The sequence below is a fragment of the Bombyx mori genome, chromosome 27, assembly GCF_030269925.1.
Source record: "Bombyx mori chromosome 27, ASM3026992v2".
In the NCBI taxonomy this organism is placed as follows: domain Eukaryota; kingdom Metazoa; phylum Arthropoda; class Insecta; order Lepidoptera; family Bombycidae; genus Bombyx; species Bombyx mori.
In genome coordinates, this window is record NC_085133.1 from 8308194 (window position 1) to 8334451 (window position 26258).

The window sequence follows — 26258 nt, forward strand, 5'->3', positions numbered from 1 at the left end:
CGCCTCATTCCCACGTAGTGCCATCTGGTAAAAAATCCTTAACTTTATAATATGCCTTGTTGCACAAACGTTCCTTGACAGTTTTCTTAAATCTATGAACAGGTAGTAGTTGAACGTTTTGTGGGATCTTGTTGAAAAGCTGTACACCCAGCCCCCTGAAAGAGTTGCTTAATTTCTCAATTTACATCACTATTATGTTCATGAAAAAACAGTCCAGACTGTTCTTTTTAAAGCCTACAAATCCTACAGGTTTGCTGTGGGGAGTGCGTCAGGGGAAAGAACATAGGACTTGTTAAAGGTTTCTCGATCTGCGATGTCCTGACACGCGGTAACAGCGCCGAGGAGTTGTTGGCTGATGATGCTTACGCGCAATGCTGCAAGGTGAGTTTCATAGCATTTAAGTTAACTATGAAATTCAGTCCTCCTAAGCCTGCTTGATGAACTAATCGCAAACTTGACGAAAAATTAAAATCTAGGATTTATAAATAGGATAATACGATAATAAATGAAACATATACATAATTTTTAAAAATAATAATAATAATATTATAATATAATAAAACAATAAATGAATATTTATCTTCGTGTTATAATTGAAACTAGGCACTACAGAGTATGGCTGAAGAAATCATGAATTCAATCATAAATAGGTAGGATCGAGCAATCAAAACTATTTACAATTTACAATTAAAACTATTTATACAAGATAGTGCTTGCATTGAAACCATCCATTTTTTTCCGAAATGTATATGCCTTTTTTACTTTTTTTTATTTGATTATAATATTATTCTAACATTTTTTTTATCGCTTAGATGTAAATAGATTACATTCGCGTCAAGTTAGATACGAACCATTTCTGTGTATCGTTTGTTTTGACCCCAAATGACGTAATATGTAAAAATAACTGACTGGAGAATTATCGTTATAGAATGGAGCGCAGGAGAGCAACAGGAGTATGGTACATACTAACGTTAGTCCGGAATCGATTGGAAGTAAGTTATCATAAGCTAGTAATGTCTTGTAGGTACGTAAATAAAAAAACTGGTGGTATTACTGGTGGTAGGACCTCTTGAGAGTCCGCACGGGTAGGTACCATCACTCTGCTTATTTCTGCCGTGAAGCAGCAATGCCTTTCGGTTTGAAGGGTGGTGCAGCCGTTGTAACTATACTTGAGACCTTAAAACTTATATCTCAAGGTGAGTGGCGCATATACGTTGTAGATGTCTATGGGCTCCAGTAACCACTTAACACCAGGTGGGTTGTGAGCTCGTCCACCCATCTAAGCAATAAAAAATAAAAATAAACTATTATACTTCAATAGTCACAGATTTCGCCAAGACTACACTTTAGACAAATGTTAATAAAGACAAACAATATTTAATCTATTCTCAATTTGACCACAGACTATAAGCAATAAGAAAAGTTTGACAATACACAAATAGTATGCATGCGTGTGTGTGTCAAATATATGGTAGTGTGTGTAATGTTTTTTGCTTATTGATTGAATGTATTTGATGTACATAATTTAAAAAAAAAATTCATTTCTTCTCTATATTCTCTATATCATCATCATCATCATTCTTTCCTATTACCCTCTGCGGGGGTGTAGGGCTCGAATCAAATTTTTCCATTTATATCGGTCTTGGGCACTCTGTTCTAGCTCCTCCCACGTCATGCCTAAGACCCCTAGCTCCTGCTCCACCGAGCGACGCCAAGTTGTTCTGGGGCGGCCTCTCTTCCTTTTGCCAGACACTTTCCAGTCAGTGCTCTCTATAAGTGTGAGATATTTCAAAATCCTCCGTCGGCGCAATCTTCTTAAATAAAAAGCGGTACAAAGTTTATGCTTCACGTATAAATTCTGTAGTTATGTTTATTGCCAACCAAAAAGTCAATAAAACACTAACTAGCATACGCTTTGTTTTAGAAATAGCATCGCTTTGTGAAGACTACGCTCCAACCGAACTCTGTGCCCACCACTGCATTCCGGTACCAGGGTCTTACAAGTGCGAATGTAATCCTGGATTCATGCTTATGGCTGACGGGAGGAATTGCAAGGAGGTAAGGATTTTTGGAGAAGGAGGAAAGGAAGGTTGTAGAATACAATGTAAAAGCGACCTTATGTCTCCAAATAAGCACTGACATTCGCATTGTGGTTATCATGAACTTAATTAGGTATTGTATCGTGCTGGGTACGTCAGAATATTTCAGTTAAATTAACAGAAAACATGATATCATAGTCACCGCTGGGAAGGAGTGGATGAGGCAGGCTGGGAACAGGGAAAATTGGATTAAGCTGGAGGAGGCCTATACCCAATTAGGGATTCCTGTCGAGGAAAAGTGAACGGCAATGGAATTGGATCTGAATGTGGAAGTCATATATGGTTGAGAATATTTACATGTAATACTTAGGTTTCTAGAAGGGAAATAAAAGGCTTATAAAAAAAAAAAAATTAACAGAAAACTTAACGTCTTGTACCTACTTGTTGTTCAAACTAAAATTGTAAAAATTTAGGTTATAAAAAACCGCTGCCGACCACGGAATCCTTGTCAGCACAAATGCAACGACAATGGCATCACAGTGAAATGCTCCTGTCGACGTGGCTATGAACTCATGCCGGATGGGAAGTCCTGTAAAGGTATGCCATTGGTGTATTATCGCTGACGGATAGACGAAATAACAACCTTTTTGAACTTTAGCAGACACGAATAAATAGCATGGCGATTAGGCGTCTTTAGCTCTAATACTAAGAGCAGACTTAAGGACCCCGGTAACCGTACTCGTCAAACTCGGTAAAGAGTCCAACGTGCAACCTAACCTCAACATCAACCCGCTGAGTTTCTCGCCGGATCTTCTCAGCGGGTCGTGATTCCCATCCAGTAGTGAATTCATTCGGGAAGCAGTTACTCTTGAGTTGTTAGGTCTCCTTTGGAGGCACTCGGGTAGCTATTAGCAAATTCCACGCCTCCTAGCTGAGCCCTTGCTCGCCCACCTATCCTAGTGAACCTGAAAAGGCCTCCAGGTTACCAGTAATCCTTCAATCATAAAAAAACCACATCGCGAGTTAAATAAACTTTATTTAAAAAACCACACACTGTATCGTCATTGAGGATTATACAGGGTGTGGTTATTGCCATATTGATCTACAATTATATACTCTGCATTTCCGTTACAGATATAGATGAATGCCAACTAGATTTGTCGATCTGCCTCCCTGGAACCAAATGCTTCAATACACGAGGCTCTTACAAATGTGTGCCCGTACAAATGAACTTCAATCGTGAAGGACTCATGAAGGAATGCCCTCCGGGATTCTTTAGGAACATCTATAAAGATCTCTGTGACGGTAAGTAAATTTCCCACTCTATCTCTATTTCCTACTCTATGTCTTTCTCTGTTCTTATTATTGGAAGTTATATTGCCGTATTTTAACAGTCGCTAGCAAGTGATTAAAGAATAGGCACATTATAGAGGGGGGATTACCCCATCATATATTTAAGTTCTCATATTTCAGGACTTTATCAGCCAATTGATTATAATTATTTATTCAGAATTTCTTTGACTTGCCTTCGGTTCCCACAAAAACTTCTCAATATGCCAACAACTCAAAAGTATTTTTCTATATTCGACTATTCTGTATGTTAGTAATAGTTGGTAATGTAAAGAGTCACTTGTTGCACAATACATATTTCATTATCTGTATATCATGTCAAAAGTATATTATGCTAAGCTACCTATATGCTATGTATAATATGCTAAGTATATTATTTATTAGCTTTCAAATATGGTATGGTAATGGTAATAATTGGTTTGTGACCCAACACAGCCCATTTATCGATCAAATATTTTTAGACATTAACGAATGTAAGCTGCCGAAGCCCCCTTGTCCCGTGCACGTGTGCGAGAATACAGTCGGAGGCTACAAATGCGATGGAGTCAGTGGAGATCCAGTCAACTTGAGCAGTACTCCGATGACTCCGGAACAAGACAAATGCCCTCAAGGATTCAAGTTCGGTCATCACGGAGAATGTGAAGGTAAAACCAAATTAGTACATATCGATAGTGGTTTAAGCGCCATTTTTGAAACTTTACAGGAGAGTCACTTAAAGTTTAAAATTTGGATAAAATCTATATATAGGTATATAAAGAAAGTCGCGTTAGTTACACTATTTATAACTCAAGAACGGCTGAACTGATTTGGCTGAAAATTGGTGAGGAGGTAGCTTAGAACCAGGAGAAGGACATAGGATACTTCTTATCACGTTCCCATTGGGACGTGTCATAAAACGTGGTATAACAAAACAGAAATGATATGTAATAACAAAACGCAACTGACAGCTAAACGTAATATATTCTATGGTTATTTATAGTAGAATTTTGAAGTTGACCGGTTGATGTGTTTGAAACAAACCGTGTGGCGGAACAAAGTTCGCCGGGTCAACTAGTATCATAATAAAATAAATTGTTCAGCTATTCGAATAGAGTAAACTTTGTGGTTTGTTATTTGTACTCTCGGGATATTATGCTTCGAACACATAAAAGTCAAACACACCAATTCAACAATATAATAATATAATATGTGTACAATGTTCTATTATAAAGTAAAAAGAGTAAACAAGTCGCTAGGCACTACAAGGCACAAATTAAAACTAAAATTATAATACGTTTTACAATCAACTTAAATCGACGCGCGCGAATTCTCGCAGTATGACGTCACGGGACACCTGAGTGTTGCACGCTACAACTTAATTGATGTTCAATTAAAAACTTTGAACTGTTTGATCTTTACTTAATTACAAAGATAAATGTCGCGTATTAAACGAAATGACGCTTTCACCAAACGACCTTTCACCCCTTGATATAATTATTTAATTCAATATTCATTAACTATGTCGAGAAATAGCTCTGTGAAATCAAATCAAAACAATTTTTTTTTTATTCAACATAAATCAAAGTACACACTTGTTGAACGTCAAAAAGAACTTCGGCCAATTCACAAAAACTAGCCTCCGTCCTTCTGAGAAGAACTGGCAAGAAACTCAGCGGGCATGTCTTTTTTTTTAAATATGTATTAGATTATTTTTTTAAATATTCATTTTTACAATTATGTTTGTAGATTCAAAATTACTTATAATAATACTGTGATAGCCTATGATCTCACTAACATTGTAAGCGCAATCCGGTTACCGTCCTCGTCGAATTTGTCGATTACGACGAAGAGTTCGCTAAGCGAATTAACTCATAGACATAACCAACTGAGATTCTGATCGAATCTTCTCAGTGAGTCGCGATTCCGGCAGTAGATTCTTTTTTTTATTTTTTATTGCCCTTGTAGGCAGACGAGCATACGGCCCACCTGATGGTGAGTGGTTACCGTCGCTCATGGACTTCAGTAATGCCAGGGGCAGAGCCAAGCCGCTGCCTCCGCTTAATACTCTCCATAAGCCTCGTTTGAAGAAGGACATGTCATAGCGCTCGGGAAACACCGTGGAGGGGAGCTCATTCCATAGCCGGATGGTGCGTGGCAAAAAAGATCTCTGGAAGCGCACTGTGGATGACCGCAGTGGCTCCAGGTAGTATGGATGAACTCTACTCCGGTGGCGGGCGGTGCGGTGGTAAAAACGAGATGCCGGTATCATCTCGAATAATTCCTCTGCGAAGCACTGCCCCTGCTAGGGCCAGTGTAAGCAAACTGGAGTGAGAATTCACGGGGCTCAACCCCTCTGCCCTCAGGTTGAGCCCCGTGAATACACCTGCCAGCCATAGCGTAGATGGAATAGCCTCTTTGGATACCAGTGAATAGACAGGGGAGACAAAAAAAACGCGATAGAGGGTGTAACTTTACAAACATGTTACCATGGATACAGAAAAGAGCATAAGGTACTTTCATCGAGAAAAAAAGTACTTTTATTTCTACAATAACGCGAGTCAAGCGGCATGTGAAAGCTAGTTCGTAATAAATATTCATAATGCAAAGTTGTTATTTTAGGCGATATTATTTCATATGCCACAGTCGATACTATAACTGTTAAGAGCAAACTAACATACAAGAACACTTGTCAATTTTTCACAACCCGTACATACCAAGTCGCCTGTGCCTATTCCTAAGCAGGTCGAGTGTTTTAAATTAAAGTTTAGGGTGGCTCGTATTCCATTAGCTGGAATTTGCAGCTAAAGATAAATACGATTCAATCAAACTGAGAGAATTTATTAGAAGTTCAATTTTAAAACCCATAGACACAAATAAATAAATAAAAAAAAGAAAGCAGAGGATAAATACATTTTTTTTGGTTATTTTTCAGATATGGACGAATGCGTTTCACATGAAGACGACTGCAATCCTCTTTCACAATTCTGCATAAACACGCACGGCTCCTTCCACTGTCAAGATATGGTATCAAAGCACTGCCCTCCAGGCTTTAAGATCAACGAAGTTAATGGTAGATGTGAAGGTTCGTTTATCACCAATTTTGGTCTAATTTTCGTGGAAGGCTTAGAAAGCAAAGAATCTCACGAAAGACGTTTTTCCATGGTCACTTGGAGGCAACCTCTAAGCTAGAAAACCGGAACCAGGATCAATATGATCACCTATATTTATATATTCCTACTAGGTGGCCCGGCAAACGTTGTGTTGCCTTAAAAATTATTTCTAGGAAAGATAAATAACACCGAAAGAAAGATACCGACTGCAGCGCCATCTGCCGGGCTGATTTGTAAATCTAAACCATTCTCGAATCCACCTAAAGGTACACAGAATATTTCATTAAAATCGGTCCAGCCGTTTAGGAGGAGTTCAGTGAAAAACACACGCACACAAGAAATACATCATCATCATCATCATCATCATCAGCCTTTATCTGCCCACTGCTGGACATAGGCCTTCCCCAATGCCTTCCACATAATGCGGTCCTCCGCCTTCCGCATCCAACGAATTCCCGCCGTGCGCACTAAGTCGTCAGTCCACCTGGTTGGAGGACGCCCCACGCTCCTTGTACCCATCCGTGGCCTCCATTCGAGGACTATATAGAAATACATATATAAATATATTCTTTACCTATATTCTATATTATGCCTATAGCGATACCTATATTCTTTACGTGTAGCTCCCCAATTAAATAAGCCAATTTTCACAAATGAACATGAAATACAAGAGATTAACGAAATTAAGGAAATTTACCTTTTTTTTTCGATATCAATTTTGATGGTTTTTTTTATCTGTACAGATATAAACGAATGCGAAGACGATACAGAAATCTGTCGGTCAGATCAGGACTGCATCAATCAACTCGGTCGATATGACTGCAAATCGAAAGTCAGCAGGTACGCAATTAATATCCACCCCAATTTAATTAGTTGGCTTAGTTGGAATTGTATGGTATGCCCACAAAGCATTTAAGAAAACGACTATTACTTCAATAATTAATTTATCTGATGCAACATTATTAATTTAGATCGATATTAGCAAAAATTTTGCTTTTGATACAATTAGATTTTTGATACAAGTTGACTTTTGTAACTGTTTTAGTGCTGAGCTTATTAGATTTTGCAGAAATTGTAAAATCATTTTGGGAAAAAAAAATACTTATCAAAAAGTTTAACATATTTAACTAATTTAGAAAAAAAAAATGCAAAAATCCATGCTAAATTCAGAGCAAAATAATTTTAATAGTTATAAATGTTACTAATTTATTAAAAACGTTACACACGCGCGCGCTATATCACTTCCGTACAGGTCGATACCTATAATAAAACTTGCGCAATAGTCGGTATTTCGACGGTACGCACTTTATTCGCATCAATGGAGAGTCGATCTATCGACGATTCGTGCTCCTAGGGTTAAAAACACATTTGAGCAAAGGTACCTACTCTGCCTATGACTGGTGATATGAGATAGTCATCTTAACTCATGATCGGAATCTACTTTTCGCATTGGACGATGCATAATAAATCTCCTTTTTTTTTTCAAGATTCAAATCCAATCAGCAGTGTCCAGATGGAATGCGCAATAATTCAAAAGTTTGCGAAGGTAAGCTAACTTGCAAGTACTTATTACTGTTTTTCCATCTAATATCTGATGAAACTTTTAAATATTGAGAACCAAATTTTCAGACATAAACGAGTGCCTTGAAGGAACCCATCTTTGCGACCAGCATCAGAACTGTCTCAACACAAATGGCAGTTACGAATGTCACTGCAAAGTTGGATACGAATTGGACGTTACCACTAGTGCTTGTATTGGTAAGCTCATTTATACATTACCAGATTTATTACTAGCTTAATTGAAACTACTTTTTTTTTTTTATTGCTTATATGGGTGGACGAGCTCACAGCCCACCTGGTGTTAAGTGGTTACTGGAGCCCATAGACATCTACAACGTAAATGCGCCACCCACCTCGAGATATAAGTTCTAAGGTCTCAGTATACTTACAACGGCTGCCCCACCCTTCGAACCGAAACGCATTACTGCTTCACGGCAGTAATAGGCGGGGCGGTGGTACCTACCCGTGCGGACTCACAAGAGGTCCTACCACCAGTAAAAACTACTTTTACGGTTTCATCTACTATTTTTATTTGCATTACGTTGAAGTTGTCGTGGCCTAAAGGATAAGGCGTCTGGTGCATTCGTATCTTGCGGTGCACTGATGTTCGAATCCCCCAGGCAAGCACCAGTTTTTCTAATGAATACATCTACTTAACGGATGATCACGATTAACTTCCACGGTGAAGGTATAGCGCTGTGTTGTTGTAATTGTAATCCGTATTCCCACTACCTAGAGGATTTCACCACTAACTCTTGAATAGTTCCTGCAGATCTACACCCGAATTACCTCACAACGTCAATGCCACTGTCTATCTTGAAGTACAATTTCATAGTACTCAGAGAAGGTTGGTTACTGCATTAATACTGCTACATCTTTTGTGGTAAGACAAATGTGGACGATTTGAGGTGTTGTCTTTCAGCGTAAGCTTTGTCTTCTTCTCGGATTGCCTGTTTATTGATCATCGGTCGTATGTTAAAATACCCAATTTCATTATAAGCATAGGCAAATAAATCAGTATATTGTTTAAAGCTAAAATAACAAATTCCAGATATGAACGAATGCGCTACCGGCCAACACAACTGCATTATCGGTTCGCAGCGTTGCGATAACACAGTTGGTTCCTTCCTCTGCATCAGGATTACATCTTGTGGCACCGGATACATTTTGCATCATTCAACCGGCACATGTGAAGGTAAGACACAGAATAAGGCCGCCTTCACGAAATAAATCTAAAGGAATTACGATCGTTCTTGTTTCCAGTAAGGTACAGTGTTTACCAGGCGCATTTTATGGGAAAGGATGTACCTTTTATCAATTTACTAGCTGGTGTAATCAAAATCTTGTTCAGAGTTAAACCTTTAAATTCAAAAGATTCGGCTTAATAGATGGTGCACGGTCCATTTGGTTAAATTCAGTTATCTATTCTCTGTTAACATCTCTCGAGCAACAGCTAAAAAATAAGCTTTAGTTGAGTAGACAAAATTTTAAAGCTTTTTTTTTATTGCTTAGGTAGGTGGACGAGCTCACAGCCCACCTGGTGTTAAGTGGTTACTGGAGCCCATAGACATCTACGACATAAGTGCGCCACCCACCTTGAAAAATCAGTTCTAATGTCTCAGTATAGTTACAACGGCCACCCCGCCCTTCAAACCGAAACACATTACTGCTTCACGGCAGAAATAGTCAGGTACCTACCCGCGCGGACTCACAAGAGGTCCTACAACCAGTAAAAAACCTTTTATTTATGAGATCAAAATCTGGACCGGTTCAGGTGATTTAGGTTTTGGCCAAGATCTAGGTCTTTCAGCAAAATTTTCGATTAGATAAGTTATTTAGCTTATTCTCATCACGGTTTAATTATAAATTGATTATAAAGTAAAGGATACGTTAGCAACCAATTGCGAACGTTGCAAAGAAGAAGAGTGACGATCTCGAAAAACTACTTATTACGGGCAAAGTGGAAAGAAAGGGGTCAAGGAGACGTAGTCCAGCATTAGACTCCAGCATCAATGTTACTATACAGTGCACAAAGTGGAAGAATGGAAAAAGATAGTTTGAACTAAAATGCTCCCTCAAGTTCACGACCCGACTGACTAGGAACATGGTACTAGGAAGTGGAGCATCCAACTGATCCAATTATCACAAGGCACTTCTAATATTTGGCTTAATTTTTCTTCAGATATCGACGAGTGCGCACTAGGAACTCACAATTGCGCTCGCGCCGGCCCAGAGTACCAGTGCATCAACATCCCAGGGTCTTTCCGCTGCGTAAGGCGGAGGACATCAACAACTTCCACAACAGCTCTACCCGAATATGAATACGTCTATTACGATATAGAAGAGTGAGTGTTAACGCATTAAATTAGTCAAATTGTTATTCAATGATCGTAATTTCACTACTATCAGTTACATTCCATTTTGTATTGCTTTTCTCTTTTGTTTAATTATTGATGTTTCACGGACATAAAGAATAGTACAAAACAAAAGAAAGGAATCGGTTGAAAAACAAACAAAAAAAAAAATTTAAACTCATCTGTTTTGATTTACCTAACCTATGTGTTAGATAGAGATTTAGTTTTCAATGCAAAGATGCTGAATCGTAATTAAGAGAGACATTCAAGGCGACGAAAGTAAAGCATGATAGAAGAGTGCACGCGGCTGAGATGCGAATGTTGAGATGGATGTGTAGAGTGAAAAGAATGGAAAAGATAAGGAATGAGCATATCAGAGGAAGTGTGAAAGTAGCCCCGGTGATTGATAAATTAAAGAGCGCACGGGTAGCGTGGTATGGACATGTGATGCGTAGAGAGGAGATGTATGTGAGTAAGAGATGTATGGAAATGGTAGTAAAAGGTAGAGGGGGAAGAGGTCGATCGAAGAAGGCATGGATGGAGTGTGTGAATAATGATATGAGAGAGAGAGGAGTGAGTTTTGAGATGACGGCTGATAGAAGAGAATGGAATAGAAAAATTTGCTGTGCCGACTCCACCTAGTGGGGTAAGGTGGAGACAAAGAAGAAGATTCAATAACTAATGTGTAACACTTTTTTGTAGTGGAGAAAATCCTGAGGAAAAACAAACAGTAGCAGTGAATAATCTGGATAATAGCACACCTTCTACTACAACTACCAGCACTTCAACTACTGAGCTCTCATCATCTTCTACGCAATCTATTCAACCGAGTTCACCATCACCCTCACCGTCCAGCGAAATACCAACTATAAATATTCCTACGCACCCTTCACCCGATGAAGATATAAATAGTATAATTCCACCGCCGAATTATAACGAGCCAATCCAACCGGATATATTTTATTCCGAACCAAAATCGACAACAACAGAATCACGCCCACTTACTATACCAGTAACTACAGTAACACCGATCCCAGCAACATCGCAACCCGAACCATCTCAATCAGAGCCTTCGAAATTTGAACCTAATACCGAAACGCCGAAACCGGAACCTCCAAAAACCGAATATCCCGAACTTCAGTCTCCGAAGCCTACGGAACCAGAGCCAACTGAACCGGGTATCTTCTACAGTGAACCGAAAACTGATATTTCTTCAACAACAACAACCCACGAATACATTACTGACAGTGAACCGAAGTCAAATCTAATACCTTACGAGCCGAGATATCCAGAGCCGACAATTACTTATGCAGAACTTAAACCGGACCAAGATATCTCAACGAACTTTGTTCCTTACGAAATCGATAAAGATACAACCTACGAGAAAACTTCTGAGAAGTATCCGTACAGTACCGAATCCGGAAAGCCTATTTATCCGCATACAATATTTGTTGATGTTAGCAAAGACGCGCCTACTGTTGAAGGCAAGAGAACAAGCGATGGATCTGTGGTTATCGACGCGAACAGTATACCGGAAAATGAATGGACGAAAGTCAGCGTTAAGCCCATTAGTTGTCCCCATGGATACGAACCAGATGAATACGGAGCATGTTTTGGTGAGCACATTCAAATCGTAACAGAAATACTAAAATGATAAAACACAAGTAACGGATTTCTTTTTACTGGTAGTAGAACGTCTTGTGAGTCTGCACGGGTAGGTACCACTACCATGCCTGTTTCTGCCGTGAAGCAGTAATGCGTTTCGGTTTGAAGGGCGGGACATCCGTTGTACTGTAAACAACAACACATATCTCGAGATGGGTGACGGCATTTGCGTCATAGGTGTCTATGGGCTTCGGTAACCTCTCAACATCAGGTGGGCGTCCATCCTTTTAAGTAATAAATAAATAAAAAAGTGGATTTGAATTAGGATATTTAAATACTATTAGATTTTATTTTCTCATGTGAACGAAACTGATTTTAAGCAACTCAGTGTTGATAGCAAGAAATCCGTCACATATACCTAGTCAGGTCATAAATTCTGTCACATGTTTAATGTAAAATAATTGAAACAAGTTTATTCATTATGTAACCATTCATATACCAAAATGAACTTAACAAAACATATGACACTAAAGTTTATTCAAAATGACCTCCGTGATTTTGAATACAGGCCTTCAATCTGCGCGGCCAGTCGTCTATCGCAGCACGAACGAGGTCCATGTCAATATCGGCGGCTGCCTTAATCAAGGATGTCTTGAGTGACTCCAAATTGGGATGAGGCTTTGAGCACGCCTTTTCCTCCAAGTGTTGCTATATCTTGTAATCTAACGGATTCAAATCTGGACTGGAGGAGGGCCAGTCTTCGTGCCGGATGAAGTCGATTTCATGTGCCGCCAGCCAGTCTTGTGTGCTCTTCGCTCTATGAGCTGGCGCCGAATCTTGTTGGAATACCCAGTGCCTGTTATTGAACATGGTATGAGAAACAGGTTCCACAAGGTTCGTCAGGACTGTATTTTGATACACAATTGCATTCGTTTTTACACCTTTCTCACAAAAATGTACCTCTGTTAAGCCCCAATAAGAAACTCCCAACCATACCATGAGCGAGGATGGAAAATGACCTCGTTGGACACGCGGAATACGGTTGCTCGCTTCTTCACTACTGTGTGCGTACACCTTATCATTTTGTTTGTTGCAGCTCTCTTCTACGGTAAAATTTTTTTCATCCGAAAAAAGAATTGCCCGATATTTTTTTCCCGCGTACCGCTTCAACAAAGCGCGGCATCTCTTCAGTCTCAAGTCCATTAGACGAGCATTCAAACGATGTCCTGTTTTTCTTCGATATGCCCGAAGCCCTAAGTCTTCATTTAACACCCTTTTCACCGTGGTTCTGCTTAACCCCATCTGAAGGGCCAACAGTTTCTGCTTACGTTTGGGATTTCTTTGAATTCGCGCTTTCACAGCTTTTATCACTGCTGGAGTCCTAACAGACCGAGGGCGACCACTTCTTGACCTGTCATCTACACTAGAGTCTTCATTGTATCGTTTGATGGTACGATAAACGAATCTTTTGATTATATTCAAATTTTTCAGTATGTTAAAAATTGGAATTGGCGCGTAACGGCAACGATGCAACGCAATAACTGCAACACGGTCTTCTTTAAGCGTCCACTCCATATTTAAAAATGAGTGAAAATTCTAAAAGTATACATTTTTATTTTCATGAACAATTCGAAATTCGAATTCAATAAACTTTTTTGTCGCCAGCATTCTAAAAGAAAAGTTTTTACTGTGTGACAATACTTATGACCTGACTAGTTAGTTATCTGTGACGTTATCTCCGTATTATGTGTATGTATAAATCCGTATCATTTAATTTGAAAACAATGGTATATACCCAGTCGCAAACAAGACACTCCTTATATAAGATTTACGTTTGAACAGTTCGATGGAGTTCTAATGATCTTCAATAGAGGTGAGTTTTGAAAAATCTTGTATATTCATAAAATAATTACAGTTCTCTTTCGACAGATGTCGATGAATGTTTCACGAATCGCCACACGTGCTATAATAATACTGAGGTCTGTAAGAACACCGTCGGCGGATATATTTGCAACTGCGCTCCGGGATACACAAAATATAATGACACAGGCTTTTGTACGATTATAACAACGTCGTCTACCTCGACGAGTACATCCACAACAACAAGTACCACTACAACAGCTCCTACGACCAGCGAAAAGAGTAAAGTTTTTTTTTACCTTTTACCTTTTTTACCTTTTACTTCCTAACATAACCTATAAATTTTTAAGTTGTCATTACGATTAAAATACAGTTTAAATTCAACTAAGTTTTAAATTTAATCTATGTAAATATACTAAAATAGCCCCCATAATACCCTCAATTCTATCTGGAAAAAAAAATAATCATCATAATAAATAATTTATATCGTGTGGTTTGAATTGAGAGATTCTTCATATTCCCACCAAAATATAAAACAGAGTATAATATATTTAAAACATTTTCTATACGTCAGCGATGTAAGCCATTGCGATTTATTCGAGAGAAAAAAAGAACAATTCGTTCTGAATTCTAACATATTTTTTTTTTAAACAAAATATTATTCTAGTTGTTCATATTTTATTTTCAGACTTTTTCTGGAGCTATCCTGATTATCGGCCGATCACAACGCGGCCATTCCGACCTAGGAACCCATGCGATGTTGGATTTTATCTGGATCAAAAAACAGGCACCTGTGAAGGTAATATTGTTATTCCTCTTTAACCACATAAATAAATAGGTTATCTTTATTATTTTAACGTAGGCATCGATGAGAATCGAAAATGAGAATTTATGGTATTCTTTTTCTTATTAGTATTTTTTTCATATAGTAAACGAGGAGTAGAGCTCAAACTTGTTCAAAGAGCTTTAAAAAGACCCAAGCTTGGTATGTTGCTTCTTTGAAGGATAAATTTAGGAATGAGGTTATTCGAGAGAGAATTGAAATCAATGACATAAGTCAAAGAGTCGGCAAGCTGAAGTTTTATTTTTATTGCTTAGATGGTTGGATGAGCTAGCAGCCCACCTGGTGTTAAGTGGTTACCGGAGCCCACAGACATCTACAACGTAAATGCGCCATCCATATTGAGATATAAGTTCTGAGGTCTCAGTATAGTTACAACGGCTGCCCCACCCTTCAAACCAAAACGCATTACTGCTTCACGGCAGAAATAGGCAGGGTGGTGGTACCTACCCGTGCGGACTCACAAGAGGTCCTGCCATCAGTGATTTTCATTTTCATTCACCCAATATTAGTGAATGTGTTCAATAAAATTTGTCAATTAGTCTCTGTGCAATAAACAAAGAAAAGTCACACATAGGAGACAGCCCTGTTCTTAACAGTGAATGTCTAGTCTTAATCCAAAATCCAAATCAAAATCATTACCAAAACTATTATAACTATTTCAAAATCTATTATTAAGCCTTATTTACCTCCAATTCAATCCAATAAAAACCGCCCCTACTCCAACAGATATTAACGAATGCACAAACGGTCAAGCGGACTGTGCTGCTGTGGAGATCTGCGTCAACACTCAAGGAGGATACAAATGTGAATGCCCACCGAACTGGAGTCTCGATGATGTTCGGCATCGATGCGTGCCGATCAGGAGACATGGTCTATTCCCACCCGGTTATGGGAATGAGCCTCGTAAGTCTATACTTAGTACTATACTGTTACGCCGGTAAGAGTAACGCCATCTATCGCCGAAAAATCGAACGAATATCGAAGGATCTAGTAGCACCTAGAACGCTCGAGAAGTACAGCGCCATCTAGTGTCAGATAGCGGAAACACAATACTAGAGATGTGTTGTATATTCTCGACAATTCTAGGGATGTGGTATCGACTGTAAAAATATGATTAAATAAAGAGTCGCTTTCGCTAGGTAGATGAAGACCTAAAGGCAATGAACACATTTCGATTCTTTATTGACGCGAGTAATCTAGGAATGTATCTGTCACCAAGGAACAATAACTGCGATACTATGCGTAAGTAATTCTCCACTATCGCCCAATAACTGTACGCCTTCGCGGCGCTTAGGTTACTTCTTAAGCAGGATGCAGGAAGCCGCACACTTTGTTAGAGTTAACTTATTACTCAGGGATTCTGCCCATCTGAACCATTAGAAATAATCATTTTGCATATCTTTTCCAGCACATGATTCGAGACCAGTAGTCAGCTATACAAGCAAGCCTCCAGAAAGTCCGGTCAGTCCAAAAGTCACACACGTCGATGACCGCGGTAGAGTTTTTAAATGCCCGTGGGGATACCGCCTCGGTATAGACAATGTTTGCGAAGGTAATGCTGTTGTTGCTGTTTTAATATAACTGTTAAATAAATTCCGTCACTATCATAATTCTCAGTTGGGTTACAATATGTTATTGTTTCGTGTGTATTTCCAGCGCTGTATGTGTTATTACTTCTTCTTCTTGTTTTTCTCCACCTTATTCTACTAGGAGAAGTCGGCACAGCTAATTTTTTCTTCCATTCTATTCTATCAGCCGTCTTCTCAACACTCAGTACTTTCTCTCTCTCTCTCTCATATCGTCACTCATACACTCCATCCATGTCTTCTTCGGTCGAACTCTTCCCCCCTCTACCTTGCACTACCATTTCCATACATCTCCTAGTCACATGCATCTTCTCTCTACGCATCACATGTCCATACCACGCTAACCGTCCGCTGTGTGTTATTTCTTGTGTACATTAAATCGAATTCACTAGGTACATGATCGAATTTTTATATTGGAGTTTATTTCCCTAATACAGAGGATGTTATCTGTAGGTGTTTCTACTATATTTATGTATATTAGTTCATATTATTTATTAATTTACATTGTACACCTACGCAATATTTAATATTATATCATATTTAATTACGTATTCTATAACACACTCTCATACAGTACATAAATACGCCAAACAATCATACATTCACAACACTACTCAAAATTACATTATTTACACAAGCATAGTCGGGCGTAACCGCTAGTATGCGGCAAAGACCCCGACTATGTATAACTGCGTACGTACTGGTCGTCGCCTGCGCCACGACTCGGCCGCCGCTCGCGGCCAGTCGGGTTTGATCAACGCTACGCTAAGACTGTGTCACTCCTCGACTTACGCGTACTCTTTTGCTTCGTTACGATTTATGGCTTTCATCTATTTTGTATTATTGTGTTTGAACTTACTACCGCTTTATCTTTGCCTTCTGTACTCCAATTTCTCCTTCTAAATATTGCTATACTATCTGTGATTGGAAATAAACTGTCCATCCAATTACGGACTCGTTATTGTGCCGCCCGGCACTGGTGACCTTACCACCACCATCAACGACAACTAAATTATCTGCCTATTTCTACCGTGAAGCAGTAATGCGTTTCGGTTTGAAGGGTGAGCACTTAGAACTTATGTCTCGATGCAGGTGACTGCATTTACGTCGTAAGGGTCTATGGGCTCCACTTAACCGCTTAATAAATGGTGGGCCGTGAGCTCGTCCACTCATCTAAGCAATTTTGGTTCAGTTAGTCTTGGCTTTCTTCTTGAATTTGTTTCATTTCTTGAAATTAATAGTGACGTAATTTAAAAAGTGTCCTCTACCGCGTGAATACATTTACAGATATCAACGAATGTGTAACCGGAGAAGCTAGATGTGGGCCGTTGCAAATTTGTACGAACTTGCCCGGAGGATACACGTGTAGCTGTCCTAATGGTCACCGTTTAGCTGGTGACCATGAATGTGAGGACGTGGACGAGTGTGACCTTGCTGGGAAGATGGTAAGCAAGATAAAACTAAATGACCTTACAGTACTTAATTAGCGAGAATTTGTTTTATTTTTAAATTAATGTAATCGAGAGCTTTCTAAGTAGTGAGATACCTAAACTTATATAATAATACAAGGGAAGACGGTAAGCAAGACGAAACTAAATGACCTTACAGTACTTAATTAGCGAGAATTTGTCTTATTTTTAAATTAATCTAATCGAGAGCTTGCTTAGTAGTGAGATACCTAAACTTATATAATAATAAAAGGGAAGACGGTAAGCAAGACGAAACTAAATGACCTTACAGTACTTAATTAGCGAGAATTTGTCTTATTTTTAAATTAATCTAATCGAGAGCTTTCTAAGTAGTGAAATACCTAAACTTATTTAATAATAAAAGGGAAGACGGTAAGCAACACGAAACGAAATGACCTTACAGTACTTAATTAGCGAGAATTTGTCTTATTTTTAAATTAATCTAATCGAGAGCTTTCTAAGTAGTGAGATACCTAAACTTATATAATAATAAAAGGGAAGACGGTAAGCAAGACGAAACTAAATGACCTTACAGTACTTAATTAGCGAGAATTTGTCTTATTTTTAAATTAATCTAATCGAGAGCTTTCTAAGTAGTGAAATACCTAAACTTATTTAATAATAAAAGGGAAGACGGTAAGCAAGACAAACTAAATGACCTTACAGTACTTAATTAGCGAGAATTTGTCTTATTTTTAAATTAATCTAATCGAGAGCTTTCTAAGTAGTGAAATACCTAAACTTATTTAATAATAAAAGGGAAGACGGTAAGCAAGACAAACTAAATGACCTTACAGTACTTAATTAGCGAGAATTTGTCTTATTTTTAAATTAATCTAATCGAGAGCTTGCTTAGTAGTGAGATACCTAAACTTATTTAATAATAAAAGGGAAGACGGTAAGCAAGACGAAACTAAATGACCTTACAGTACTTAATTAGCGAGAATTTGTCTTATTTTTAAATTAATCTAATCGAGAGCTTTCTAAGTAGTGAAATACCTAAACTTATTTAATAATAAAAGGGAAGACGGTAAGCAAGACAAACTAAATGACCTTACAGTACTTAATTAGCGAGAATTTGTCTTATTTTTAAATTAATCTAATCGAGAGCTTGCTTAGTAGTGAGATACCTAAACTTATTTAATAATAAAAGGGAAGACGGTAAGCAAGACGAAACTAAATGACCTTACAGTACTTAATTAGCGAGAATTTGTCTTATTTTTAAATTAATCTAATCGAGAGCTTTCTAAGTAGTGAAATACCTAAACTTATTTAATAATAAAAGGGAAGACGGTAAGCAAGACAAACTAAATGACCTTACAGTACTTAATTAGCGAGAATTTGTCTTATTTTTAAATTAATCTAATTGAGAGCTTTCTTAGTAGTGAGATACCTAAACTTATATAATAATAAAAGGGAAGACGGCAAGCAAGACAAAGTTTTTTTATTGCTTAGATGTGTGGACAAGCTCACACAGCCCACCTGGTGTTAAGTGGTTACTGGAGCCCATAGACATCTACAATGTAAATGCGCCACACACCTTGAGATATAGTTCTAAGGTCTCAGTATAGTCACAACGGCTGCCCCACCCTTCCAACCGAAACGCATTACTGCTTCACGGCAGAAATAGGCAGGACGGTGGTACCTACCCGTGCGGACTCACAAGAGGTCCTACCACCAGTAAATAGCGAGAATTTGTCTTATTTTTAAAATAATCTATTTGAGAGCTTTCTAATTGGCAAGATATATAAACTTATATAATAATAAAAGGGAAGACGGTAAGCAAGACGAAACTAAATGACCTTACAGTACTCAAATTGCGAGAATTTGTCTCGTTTTTAAATTAATCTAATCCTTCTAAACAGCGAGATACATAAACTTATAATCAAATGATTGATTTCAGATGATCTGTTCGCGAAACGCGGATTGCATTAACACCATAGGATCGTACCAGTGCAAATGTCATAACGGCTTCAGACCCGCTCCTGTTAATAATAAGGTAAACATGAATATAATGTTGAAAGAATTAAAAATATATATATGAAGAACGCCCAAGAAAAAAAAATTGAAAATTCGAAATCGTCGTGGCCTAAAGATTAAGACGTCCGGTGCATTCGTATGTAACGATGCAACGGTGTTTTAAAAGCGCCGGCAAGTATGTACCAATATTCCTATTGAAATACGTACTTAACAAAATATGTTCACGATTGACGATCCGATTTACGATTTCCACGGTAAATGACATCGTGTAATAAAAATAGGGCGGGTAGGTACCTCCACCACGTAAGGATTCATCATTTTCATCAGACCGTGCCTCTCGCCTGCTGCAGATATGCTGCAATAAGGTAATAATAGCAACTAACCGTGCGGACTCACAAGAGGTCCTACCACCAGTAATTACGCAAATTATAATTTTGCGGGTTTGATTTTTATTACACGTTGTTATTCCTTCACCGTGGAAGTCAATCGTGAACATTTGTTAAGTACGTATTTCGTTAGGAAAATTGGTACCCGCCTGCGGGATTCGAACACCGTTGCATCGCTAGATACGAATGCACCGGACGTCTTGTCCTTTAAGCCACGATGACTTCAAAAGTCTGTTCCCTGTAGCCTGATTTTTATTCGTTTTTGCAACAATATCTTTCTCGTGACCCCCAAAAATCATCAGTCATCAATATCAGACATATCGTTTGTATGTATAAACTTAATTCTTTTAGGTATGCGTGGATGTAGACGAATGCACTGAATCCAATTCGAGGTCCCTTTGTCAGCACCGCTGCAACAACGTCTGGGGAGGATACCGGTGTTCCTGCTACAAAGGATACCGTTTAAATATTGACAACAAGTATGTTAACCTAACTATGTTCTAAATTCTATAATTACTTCAGAGGGATAGTGTCCGAAGCTTTTTTATTTAATGCGACTTCTGTTGAGAGCCTCTGTGACTTAAAGTGCCTATCAAATGAAAGTGCTTATTGCTCTAAGTACCTTTAAATCAATTGTGCACATTATATATTTTTAAGGCTTCGTCAAACAGAACGCGTAATAAGCGCGCGTCAGAGCGCTACGCTATGACGCCGAGATGTGTTGTACCACTGTGGTATATATACTACTGTACTACTATAGCGCCTATAGCGCTGGCGCTCTGTTTGACGGTATCTTACCATAGTAGTACAACACATCTCGGCGTCATAGCGCGGCGTTAGTTTAGCGCTCTAACGCGCGCTAATTACGCGTTCTGTTTGACGAAGCCTTTATTTGCTTAGTTTTCATCGGGTCCCAAATTAGGATGAGTACATACATTGACAGAAATTGACGTATATACGTTTAAGTATATACATATATAATAAACACCCAGACAAAGAGCCAACAAACTTGTTCATTACCTAAATGTTTGACGATGTGGGAATCGAACCGACTACCCTTGACGCAATAGTCGGGGCCGCTAACTAATGTGCCACCGAGTCAGTCTGACTGATATTGAAGTCTGACAGTTTGCTTAACTTGATTTTTCATCTTCAAGATAAGATGTTCGCACGTGTTAGATAAGCACCAACTATCTTCTCTTCAATAGATTAAAGTCGTGGTATTTTTTTGCTTTAATTCTCTCTTGATTTGAAAAAAAAACCTTTATTTGTAATGTTGTGCTTAGTTTTGCTAATGTAAAATTTCAAAATTTTTAATTTCGAGATGTTTTTTTTAAGGGGTTTTACAACCTGGTAACTAAGACCTTTTAGTCATGTCTTATTTTTATTTATATTCTTATTTTTATGAAGTGAAATGAAATGAAGATGATTAATTTGAGACATTAACCAACTGGGATGAAATTAAATGACAGTAAAATGGTGGTCATTTACTGTGATTTTTTCATTGGACTTTTTGGAGGATCTCGAGAAGTTACGTCCAGCGGTTTTGTTTCATTTTCCAACATTTGTGCACTTTCACAGATATTAAACGGTTAATAAACCACCGTTATTACACGTTTAAATCTGAAGAAACACTAAATAGACAAAATAAAACAAATCACACAAACAAAAAGTCAATTTCGAGATGTGAATTACTGTGGAATACAACTTATGCGGAGGGTCATTATTTTATCTATAATTATATATAAATCTAGTGGTTTTTACGGATGTTCCGTTATAACTACTGAACCATGCATCCGATTGACTTGAAACTTGGTATCCACGTACAAAGTACATGTGCTTCATGGATAGGCTAATATTTATATGAGAAGTGAGGACTCCGTAATAATAATGACAATAAATAATAATATTAATTTTAAATGCCCAGCGAAGCGAGCGAGTACGGCTAATATCATCTAAGTTTGTTAAAATTCTTTGATTTTAATAAAATTGATTTTTAACAGAACCTGTTCGGACATAGATGAGTGTTCGGAATTGAAATCGAAAATGTTGTGCATCGGTCGCTGCCATAACGAGCCGGGGAGATACAGATGCTCCTGCCCTAGGGGATATAGGCTTTCGGAAGACAAAAGGAGCTGTATCGGTAAGTCAATAACGACGGATTTCCTATAACTTTCCTTGTAACTCTACTGAGATCTTAGAAGTTATATCTCAAGGTGGGTGGCGCATTTGCGTTGTAGATATCTAAGGGCTCCAGTAAACACTTAACACCAGGTGGGCTGTGAGCTCGTCCACCCATCTAAGCAATACAAAAAAAAAACTTACAAAAATATTTCTAAAGATGTATATATTGTAAATACATGATTTTTTTATTTTCAATATTCAATCAAATGTCCATTCTCCTCAAATAACATACATGAAGGTTAATTTACTTTACTACTTTAATTTACGTATTTTTAATTTTCCAGCAACATTTTTCGTTGCTTTCTAAACTGACAAAATAGTGATTATTTGTCAGTTTTAGTCAATGATATTTTATATGTAAAAAGAAGCAGATATGTATCAAGAGCACGTCAAGTGAAGACTCGAAAACAGGCCAATTGGGACGTTTCGTCTTTAGTCGCGTCGAAACAAATGCAATAATAATATAAAAAGTGCAATCGTTCCAATTATAGCTATCTTTTTTACTCACGCGCTTATCCCATCTTTTGTACTTTTCATTAATGCTACTTGTCAACATGTGTGTGCACTATATCGGTAGGTATGTAGATATATATGGCGCGATGAGATTTGAAGAGTCAGTTACTATGAAGATAACATATCTGTTGTATAAAAAATCATTAGTTTTAGTACCTACTAACTTCAATTCACATATTTTAGGTTAGTATTATAAAAAATTTGTATTTCAATTTAGATATCGACGAATGCGAAACTGGCGAAGCGACTTGCGCGAAAAGTGGCATATTCGGGAGCACCAGCTACCTTTGTTTCAACACCAGAGGAAGTTACCGTTGTCCCCAGATTACCTGCCCGCCGGGCTACAGGCTAGAAAATAAACAGTAAGATAATTTTAGTATCAAAATCTACCTATACCTTAGTTGTGGATTGTAGATGTACATACAGCCATTGGTAGCATTAATTACACACATTGTTATAGTCTGTGGTAGAAAAAATAAACGGAAAGCCCGGGCTTTTTGGCGGGAACGCGAGGAGTGAAGTTGTGCGATTTGTTTTATTTTGTCTATTTAGTATTTCTTCAAGTATAAATGTATAATAACGGTGGTTTGTTAAGTGTTTAGTATCTGTGAAAGTGTACAATTATTATGGGAAAATGAAACAAAGCCGCTGGACTTTACTTCTCGGGATCCTCCAAAAAGTCCACTCGATACTGACTCAGTGACAGAAAATTGACAAGTGTTTTTTCTTTAAGTTGGCATTGATCGAAATTTTGTTTATATTATCGTTAGTAATATTATTTAATGTTGAAAAAATTTGTAAGGCTTTCGTTTCGTCGTAGTTTCTTAGAAATAATCAATGTTAATTAAAACTGTGCTAACTTAGCGCACTCTGCTGATGCATTTGAAAACTAATTCACGCTCCAATTAAGCTTCAGCATAATTCGGCATTGTGCGACACTGAGTCGCATTATGCTCTGTAATTGGAAAACTAACTATATACGTACCCAGAGCCGGATTTAAGCTTAACGCCGCTCCTCGGCACGGGAAAAAAGTCCGCCCCAATACTGGAACTTTACTTTTAAACTTATAGTTTATATATTTTATTTTTCGAAATTAAAATATGTTGATTACCTAAATCCAAAAGTGCCAAACTTATAATTCACAAATAATGGATTAATTGAATTTCTTGAATTATCAATTAAACAGAAAATGAATTAATTAATAGAATTTATTAATTATATTGAGCAATCTCGATAAGACAAAAAAAATTTTTTTCACTTTCTATATTTTGCCGCCCTGGGCACTTGCCCCGACTGCCTCTAGTGTAAATCCAACACTGTACGTATCTAAATGTCTAAAATAAAAATACATGTATCTTTAAAGGCATTATTGTCAAATAAAATGCCATCAACGTGTCTTTAAAAGAAACTTAAGTCTTTCATGCTCTTACTCTTTCAATCCTTTAGGTACATTTTGGATATTTTAGAGGAGCTTAAGTATTCAATGACCGAAAACCGTCAATGAACATTGAAGCTCTCAGCTAATGTTTTATCTTATCTTTTAGTTCATCGTCAAATTGTATTTTCTGGTATCTGTCTCTGAAGTAATTCACGATTAATTTTTTCAGCCGCTGCTCGAAGGCTGGCGAAATTTGCAGACTTGGAGACTGGGAGTGCGCACACAAGCCCACCACAATATCATACAACTTCATCACATTCGTTTCGAAACTATACATACCCGCTTCTACGGTTTGTAAAACCTCTCTTTGTCATTTCATTATTATTGGTAATTTTTATTAAGGGATTTTATGACCTGGTAACTAAGACATTTAAGTCATGTCTTATTTTAATTTATATTCTTATTTTTATGGAAAATGATAATATGGAGTGAAATGAAATTAAATGAAATGAAATGAATTGAGATGAGATGAGATGATATAGAATGAAATATTATAATCTCAGTAAAATGGTAGTCCTTTTCTGAGATTTTTCAGTGGACTTTTTGGAGGATCCCGAGAAGTTACGTCCAGCGGCTTTGTTTGATTTTCCCACATTTGTGCACTGTCACAGATATTAAACAGTTAATAAACCATTTTTATTACACATATAAGCCTGAAGAAAGACTAAATAGACAAAATAAAACAAAACACACAACTTCACTTCTCGCGTTCTGATCAAAAAGCCTTGAAATTTAATAGTCTAAGAAATAAGGAAGATTGTTTTTCTTTAAATGCCAATGCAAGTGCATTTGGGGACATCTACACTCAGCATTGGGTTGACACGGATTGAAGAAAAAAGGTGTGCAGATACCGTCGTGAAAATTACTCAAGAATGCCAGAGTCTGGACCAAGTGGCCTGCATCTTTACAATCGTCATTTGAACGATCCAATTGCTTGCCATTGAGCACGATCCTCGGCTTCTCTCATCCAGCTCCTGCCAGCCACGCTGCATAGATCGTCACTCCAGCGAGTCTGAGGGCATCTTGAGAGTCGTCGTAGCCTAAAGGATAAGACGTCCGGTGCATTCTTATCTAGCGATGCACCGGTTTTCGAATCCCGCAGGCGGGTACAAAGGTTCGGTTGCGGGTACCCGCAAAATTATAATTTGCGTAATTACTGGTGGTACGACGTGTTGTGAGACGCAGAGGTAGGTACCACCACCCTGCCTATTTTAGCCGTGAAGCAGTAATGCGTTTCGGTTTGAAGGGTGGGGCAGCCGTTGGAACTATACTGAGACGTTAGAACTCATATCTCAAGGCTGGTGGCTGCATTTACGTTGTAGATGTATATGGGCTCCAGTAACCACTTAACACCAGGTGGGCTGTGAGCTCGACCACCAATCTAAGGAATAAACAAAAAAACTTCGTTTTGACAATTCGCAATCTCCACTCAAGAACGCGTTTACCGCAACGGTTTTCGATTGTCCAACTAAGGTGACCAGGCCTGCTCATTGCCACTTTAGCTTACTAATCCGCTGTACTATGTCGATAAATTTGGTGCACCCAAAATTATGTGTGAATTGATGAATTAAACTATTTTCTAGGTGAACCTGTTCACGATGAGGGGCCCGACTTGGCCGAACGCTCGTATTAAGTTCCAACTTAAGCTGGTGGAAGTTGACGCTCCGCCAACCGTCAAAGATAAAGCTGATATTAATACCTTCTTGTGAGTACCTCTTCCTTTGAAAAGACAATTTGTAGATAGTAATTGCATCACTTTTCTCATCACTCCAGCCCCATTGGACACGGCTATTCATAAAGACCACTTCAATAATTATATTGCGAAAAAACGTGGAAAGAAACTTTTAAAATTGAAAATTTCAAATTGTTTTTGGATTTAATTCGTAGATCTATGTGACTGGTCTTAAAAATACCAGAATAATAATCAAAAAGGTTTTTTTAATATTGCAATAACAGAACAACAAAGGTATAATATAGTGATGAACAAAATATTGGAGAAC

The 26258-nt window shown here is 38.0% G+C and overlaps 1 protein-coding gene across 1 annotated transcript in view; it reads left to right on the forward strand.

The window, feature by feature from the left end:
- LOC101745856 (fibrillin-1) overlaps nucleotides 1-26258 on the forward strand; it is a 40011-nt gene that overhangs the window by 11851 nt on the left and 1902 nt on the right. Inside the window, exons 4-27 of the mRNA XM_038020917.2 lie at nucleotides 250-381; nucleotides 929-992; nucleotides 1925-2058; nucleotides 2513-2636; nucleotides 3174-3344; nucleotides 3851-4033; nucleotides 6301-6450; nucleotides 7222-7318; nucleotides 7966-8024; nucleotides 8108-8236; nucleotides 9090-9233; nucleotides 10221-10383; nucleotides 11095-12008; nucleotides 13927-14139; nucleotides 14546-14656; nucleotides 15428-15604; nucleotides 16110-16253; nucleotides 17575-17732; nucleotides 19660-19755; nucleotides 20474-20601; nucleotides 22126-22265; nucleotides 23037-23181; nucleotides 24428-24548; nucleotides 25842-25963. Of these exons, the coding sequence (XP_037876845.1) occupies nucleotides 250-381; nucleotides 929-992; nucleotides 1925-2058; nucleotides 2513-2636; nucleotides 3174-3344; nucleotides 3851-4033; nucleotides 6301-6450; nucleotides 7222-7318; nucleotides 7966-8024; nucleotides 8108-8236; nucleotides 9090-9233; nucleotides 10221-10383; nucleotides 11095-12008; nucleotides 13927-14139; nucleotides 14546-14656; nucleotides 15428-15604; nucleotides 16110-16253; nucleotides 17575-17732; nucleotides 19660-19755; nucleotides 20474-20601; nucleotides 22126-22265; nucleotides 23037-23181; nucleotides 24428-24548; nucleotides 25842-25963 (4019 nt within the window). The remainder of the gene's footprint in view (nucleotides 1-249; nucleotides 382-928; nucleotides 993-1924; nucleotides 2059-2512; nucleotides 2637-3173; nucleotides 3345-3850; nucleotides 4034-6300; nucleotides 6451-7221; nucleotides 7319-7965; nucleotides 8025-8107; nucleotides 8237-9089; nucleotides 9234-10220; nucleotides 10384-11094; nucleotides 12009-13926; nucleotides 14140-14545; nucleotides 14657-15427; nucleotides 15605-16109; nucleotides 16254-17574; nucleotides 17733-19659; nucleotides 19756-20473; nucleotides 20602-22125; nucleotides 22266-23036; nucleotides 23182-24427; nucleotides 24549-25841; nucleotides 25964-26258) is intronic.